This window comes from Nannospalax galili, unplaced genomic scaffold (assembly GCF_000622305.1).
Source record: "Nannospalax galili isolate Female #2095 unplaced genomic scaffold, S.galili_v1.0 scaffold105, whole genome shotgun sequence".
Taxonomy (NCBI): Eukaryota; Metazoa; Chordata; class Mammalia; order Rodentia; family Spalacidae; genus Nannospalax; species Nannospalax galili.
In genome coordinates, this window is record NW_008354502.1 from 706908 (window position 1) to 713741 (window position 6834).

At 43.2% G+C, this 6834-nt stretch overlaps 1 protein-coding gene across 2 annotated transcripts in view; it reads left to right on the plus strand.

Annotated features, from left to right (window-relative positions):
- Window positions 1-6834, plus strand: part of Abca1 (ATP binding cassette subfamily A member 1) — a 136196-nt gene that overhangs the window by 80065 nt on the left and 49297 nt on the right. For both annotated transcript variants that reach the window (XM_029555297.1, XM_008851702.3), the window contains exons 9-11: window positions 475-715; window positions 3360-3499; window positions 3819-3935. In XM_029555297.1, the coding sequence (XP_029411157.1) occupies window positions 475-715; window positions 3360-3499; window positions 3819-3935 (498 nt within the window). The remainder of the gene's footprint in view (window positions 1-474; window positions 716-3359; window positions 3500-3818; window positions 3936-6834) is intronic.

Sequence of the window (6834 nt, forward strand, 5' to 3'; positions counted from 1 at the left end):
TCCTCAATTTCCACACTGATGTTGGAGATGCTTTGGAAATGAAATCAGGGATGAAGGCTGGGAGCAGCTCTTGCTTTACACCAATAGTCTTTACATCAATAATCAGACTTGGCTATTCAGAGAGTATTCTCTCCTGTTAGATTTTCCCAGTGAAATAAAGGACTGAACTCATTTCCAGGCTGGGCTTCTCCAGCGTTAATGGCCCTGGGAATTACCTGGGCATCTATTGAAGATGTAAGTATGAATCTGCATTTCAAACACTCACTCAGATGATGAAGATGTTGTAAGTCCCAGGACCACAGATGGAGAAAGAAGGCCCTGCTAAGCTATCACAGGGCTTCAGAATGATGTCAGATATAGTATGCTCTGGAACATAGCTTTTAGGAAGTTAAGAAAATAAAGTGTTTGTTTCTTTTCTCTGTGCCAACCCTTGCTTTATCCTTTGCCCCCTTTTCCTCCCCGTCCTGACCCCAGCTGTTCAGCACGAGGAGCTGGAGTGACATGCGGCAGGAGGTAATATTTCTGAACACCGTGAACAGCTCCAGCTCATCCACTCAGATATACCAGGCTGTGTCTCGCATTGTCTGTGGGCACCCGGAGGGTGGGGGGCTCAAGATCAAGTCTCTCAACTGGTACGAGGACAACAACTACAAAGCCCTCTTTGGAGGCAACAGCACTGACGACGATGCGGACACCTTCTACGACAATTCTACAAGTGAGTGTCTGTGCAAACCACAGCTTGGTCCCTATCTGTGTCTCAGGTCTAGCTTAGCAATGTCACATGCTTCTCCATGCTTCCCATTCTTCTGTATTTTAGCATCGGTCATTGTCCTGTCTGTTTGCTCCTGAGACATTGCTCTCTGAGGATAAGTGAATTGTTCACAGTTCGTTGAATGGGGGGCTTGGTAGGGGGGCTTGGTACATCTGAGGTGTACAATGCAGGAAATAAAGGAATGATTGAGAGCCAGTCTCCCTCAATTTTCTAGGGGATATTTTTCCTAGAGACACAAAGGATGAAACACTGGCAGTTAGACAAATCCTGTTTGATCTTACTTATAAATGGAATCTAAAAGAAAGAAAGAAAAAATAAACTCTCCAAAGCAGATTAGAAAAGAAGTTGCCAACAGCCAAGTGGGTGGTGGAGGACTGGGAAGTGTTGGTCAAAGGGTGCAAAATTTTGGTTATGCAAGATGAATGCACTCTGGAAATAGACTAAGTAACACAGTGAGTATTTCATCATAGCACTGTGCAGTGTCTGTAAACTTTGCTAAGAGAGTTAACTTAAATAATGTCACCATACAGACACACCAGACTATATAGGGTGATGGATATGCTAATTAGCTTGATTGGATTGTCTCAATCACTTCAGTGTATATGTGCATCAAAATATCATGTTGTGCTGGGTGTGGTGGTGCATGTCTTTAATCCCAGCACTTGGAAGGCAGAGGCAGGTGGGTCTCTGTCAGTTCAAGGCCAGCCTGGTCTACATAGTGAGTTCCAGGCTAGCTGGGGCTACAAGGAAGACTCTGTCTCAAAATAAATAAATACATAAAAAGACCCAAAACAAGCACATCAGGTTGTATATGCTAAAATACATACCATTATTTTTTTAACTTTTTCTTAGATTTTATTTATTTCTTATTTTATGTGTATGTGTGTATTGCCTGCATGTAGGTAAGTGCACCCATATTGTACAATGCCCACAGAGGACAGAAGAGGCTGTCGGATCCCCTGGGACTGGAGTTACGGACAGTTGTTAGCTGCCATGTGGGTGCTGGGATTCGAACCGGGTCTTCCACAAGGACAACCAGTGTTTTTAACTGCTGAGCCATCTGTCCAGCCCCACATACCGTTATTTTATTTGTCAATCATCCATCAGTAAAGTAGGAAAAAAATGAACAATGATGAACTAGTGATCTATAAAAATTATTATTACTATTACTGTGAGGTAAGCTTTATTATAGACACCTGAATGTAAATAAGAATACTAACAGTAATAACAACAACTACAAGAAAAATCTAACATTTAGGCAAAATGTCCCATGTGTCATGCATTCTGTTTAAGTTACTTCATTTCATCCTCACAATCACTCTGCAAAGAAGGTTCTGTAACCCCGTATTGACTTGGTTCAAGCTACACTGCTAGTTAATCCCCCAGAGCTGGGATTCAAGTCCAAATCCTCCTGGCTTTTTCCTGTAAAATGTCTGTTAATGGTGGCGTGTGTGTGCACCATCACACCCAGACATTTGATCTGCTGTTTGTTCTGTGTTCTTAGCCACAAGGCAATGTTGAAGAACCTCGTAACTCCATATCCACTCACCACACTTGGGCAGGTCTGTGGGGATGTGTGTCCTGTGCCCGGTGGCAGCAGGGATCCAGTGTTACAGTTTTAGACATTGTTTTCCTTGAAAACACCATGCAGCTGAGCCTTGTTCCATTTCCAACCACAGGCATGTCGTTCAGACAGAGTGAGACAGCTTTCTGTGTGTAACACAAGAACTCTGTATTCTCTAGAGTAGAACACTCCAGAATTTTGCAAGTTGCTTTACAAGCCTGAAGAAGATGGTGTTGAAGACAATTTTATGAAATGCCATCTCCTTTCCCCCAGCCTGCAAGTCAATCCAAGGGCAACTGTCATTTGCACAACAGTTATCACTGTGACCAAGTCTTCTTTATAAAAAGTTCTGGGGTTGGAGATGTAACACAGTGATAAAGTGATTGCTTCACATGAATGAGGCCATGGGTAGATCACTAATATCCCTTTCTATTCTATTATCACTATTATTATTAATCAAGCGGCTTATAGAGTTTACTTGGTATCTAAAGCAAAAACCCATTTGTCTGTTTGAACTTCGAATATTTCAGTCTTGAATTTTTATCCAATATAAGTATACTTGTAATGAAATCAATTAAAGAGGAATATTTGGCTGTTTTTTGAAAACAAAAGCCTAAACACAACCATCCGACTTCTCCCATAAGAGTCTTGTTTTCAGTGAAAACAGAGTTCTGAGGGCTGGCATGTGTTAGAGTGGTGTGTATATAGTCAAAACATACTAGATCAGCTCCGATGTGAGTTCTGGAAAGGTTCTGATTATTTATGTGGCATCAAATATTTTAGAGGCTTTATAGGAAATATCTCAGCTAATCTTATCCATATCTCTGCCAAGCAGATGTTATGAACTTTATTTTTACAGAAAAGCAAACTGATGCTAAAATAGGCAAAGTTATTTGTTATGTGACTGTTAAGTGGTAGAACCAGGGTTTGCACCAAGCACTGGCTGGTTCCCAAATTCTAAGTTCCTATTGGTATCCTGTTATATATGTATGAATGAGTGCCTGTCTTCTATCTTGTTTGTAGCTCCTTATTGTAACGATTTGATGAAGAACTTGGAGTCTAGTCCTCTTTCTCGAATTATTTGGAAAGCACTGAAGCCATTGCTTGTTGGAAAGATTCTATATACACCTGACACTCCAGCCACGAGGCAGGTCATGGCCGAAGTAAGCTTCCCAGACCCTGGACTCTATGATTCTTCTAGACTTAGAGGAAGGAAGTAAAGGCAGCTTCTGATGGAGTGTGCTAAGTATGCTCATGGCCCTTCCAGTACCTCTAAGAGTGAAAAAACCCTTCGTGTTGTCTTGGGGCCAGGTACTCAGCAATGAGTATTTGAATTATAGCTACAGATTGGCATTTCTGGGGGTTGGAGGAGGACTGGCCAAGGACTGCTGTGATGGTAGCTTTTCAGGGAACCCTGGAGTGCTCACTGTCTCTGTCTCTCCTCTCTTTTTCCGTGGCCCCTGGCTCGCTGCCTGACTCTAGGTGAATAAGACCTTTCAGGAATTGGCTGTGTTCCATGACCTGGAAGGCATGTGGGAGGAACTCAGTCCCAAGATTTGGACCTTCATGGAGAACAGCCAAGAGATGGACCTTGTCCGGGTGAGTGTATCTAGTTACTCTACTAGCTTGATATGGAAGAGGCTTCTGAACGCCTTCCCCAAAATATGTGAGATGACAGTTCTGTAAGTTTAACCCATTGAGATGTCATGAGATTAGCTCAAGTCACGAAGCCACTGCCTCTCAAGAAACAAAGACCATGGTGCAGCCATAGCCCTGGCACATCAGCATTAGTGTCTCTCATGCCCAAAGAAGATTTTGTTCAAACCTAGTGAAGAGCAAAGGTAGAGTTTGGTGATTGCAGGAGCCTGACTGTTTTCATTCTGGTTTTAGTTACTGGCCTTTCAGCAGCATCTTCTTTTGCCTTTCCAGGTTCTAGTAGGTCTTGGAAGTAGGTATGGGACAAGAGCACAGTCTGGCATGCAGACAGGTCAGAGATGCTGGTTTCCCAGGCACGGGGTGAATGCAGCATGGTTGCTGCAGTGTGAAGGGAGCTGTGCTCAGTATGCCAGAGCCACTTGAAAGGGATGAGTGCTCTAGAGACAGTCGTGTTCAAAAGCAGGGCAATCTGAGAACAGAATGCCTCCTTTGCGTGAGCCCAAGAGCTATGCAATCATATCATCCCTGTCTCTGACTGTCAGAATCATTAGGCTATTTCCTGTTGCCATAGTGAGTGAGGCCACTTTCTTTTATCTCTGCTGCTATTAAGAAGTAAAGGAGGATTTTTGTCAGGTTTCTTGTCTTGAACCTTTTTTTCCCTAAGAGGTGCTGGGTTTTAGAGACTGTACCTATCTAGAGGGAACTCTTTGGAAGTTTAGGACTACCCCAAGTCCCCTGGGGGACAGGTTACTGATGTAGATGCCTCTGGTAGAAGAAACCAGAACTCCCTGTGATGCGCCAGTTCTTTTACTTCTGTGCAGAATTCTTTTTTTTTTTTTAAGATTTGTTTTATATGTATGTGCATGTTCTACTTGCTTGTATGCATGTGTGTGCCTAGTGCCCGTAGAGTCTAGAAGAGGACGTCAGATCTGAATCTGAAATTATAGACAGTTGTGAGACACCTTGCAGGTGCTGGAAACCAAACCCGGGTCCTTGGCAAGAGTAGTAAGCACTCTTAATTGCTGAGGCATCTCTCCAGCTCCCTGTGCAAAATTCTTAAGTTGGAGCTGTTACACACAGGGAACTTGGGTCAGAAAAGCAAGAGCCACAGTTCGTATGCATTCATGCTGTGTCATGGAACGAGTTCACATCCTTGGTGTGTGGCTGTCTATGGTACTCCAGTCTTTTCCCTATAAGGGATTCATGTGATATACCCACAGACAACACCATACACTTAGCATATACTCCCAGGCCTCATCTTCCTGGTCTCCTGGGAATTCATAATTCTATGACTTGAACTTATTCTCTGTTTGCTGTTGTAAAGGGGCTCAGTATGCTTTAATTTAATATGTGTGTAAATAAGTAGACATTTCCGTGCCTTTTTTTAAACATCATCTCATAGTGAGTGTAGCTCATACTTGCTTAAAACTCACTATGTAGCCCAGGATGACTTCAAACTCATGTCAGTCTTTCTGTTTCAGTTTCCCCCAGTCCTAGAATCACATGTCTGAGCTGACATTCCCGGCATTCCTTGCTGTTAAATCAAGAGTTTGCCTTGGAAACTCCACCTGCTCATAAACTCTCCTTCTTAAGGGATAAACCCTTGTAAACATAGCAGTGGTGGCCACTAGAGACATCTCTAGGAGAATTCTGGGTGTGTGTTAGAAAGTGGAGGAACAGACACAGGAAGGAAAGGCATAAAGCCTTGGAGGGTCTGTGTGTCAAGCTGTGGCTCTTTCAGGTTGGAGGAGAGGTGTTAGAGGTTTTAAGCAAGGGGAGATGTAGATGCACTCCTTTGGGTGACAAATGGATGAAAGGCAGAGAGACCAGAGTAGACGCTGTATGAATGAGTAGCAAAGGCCTAACTTGGTAGTAGAAAGGCAAAAAGAGGAAACTACTGGGGTGAGTCTTGATTTCTACCTGCCTTAGCCCCTTCTTTCTTCTCAGATTTAAGGACTATTATTTTAAGCTGCCAGTTTGGGCTTGTCAGTCCTCAGGAAACCCTGTAGCCTGGAGTCTAGTATGGCAATGGCCGAACCTTCTGCTCTGCTGGCATAGCTCTTATTTCTCTGCTGCCTCTGGCTCTCTCTGCCCTTGTTGTTCATCCTACAGATCTGGAGACACTTCTCTGTAGAGTCACGGAACCTCAGACACTGACATTGTCCTTTTTTCTGACCTGGACACGATCCCTCATCTCCATGCCTTGCTTTCTCCCTGCTTTGCACTCCATGTGAAATCTCAGATCTCCTGTTCCTCTTAGGCCCCCTAGAGCTTCCACATGGTCGGGGATCTCACTGGGTACATCCCTCTGGTCTGGCTGTCCTCTGGCCATATTGCTTGGAAGCCACCCTGTGCAGGGCAGGTTTCTCTCCCTCTCTCTGAATCTATTTGTTTATTCACTTCAAGTTTCCAAATGAAAAAGTTTCAGAATTGATAACCCATGCCTCTGTGAACTTTCATGAGGTGCAGTTTTGCATCTATTAACAAAAAATACTCATATACTTTACTGATGGGAGTATAAGTTTTTATTCCCTCATGGGAAGCAATTTGGTATGGAAGTTTCAGGAACCATAAAGAATGTGTCATCTCCTGTACCTTGATGGGAGTATAAGTTTTTATTCCCTCATGGGAAGCAATTTGGTATGGAAGTTTCAGGAACCATAAAGAATGTGTCATCTCCTGTACCTTCATTCCACATGCCCCCAGGGATGCATCGTACAGAAGTAAGTTTTAAATGCATCACCATGGGAGAGAAAATGTTACTACTGTAGTAATTGTTATTGTAAGAAACTGGAGTTAGACTAAATGCTCAGTAGTACAGGAATAGTTAAATTATTATATA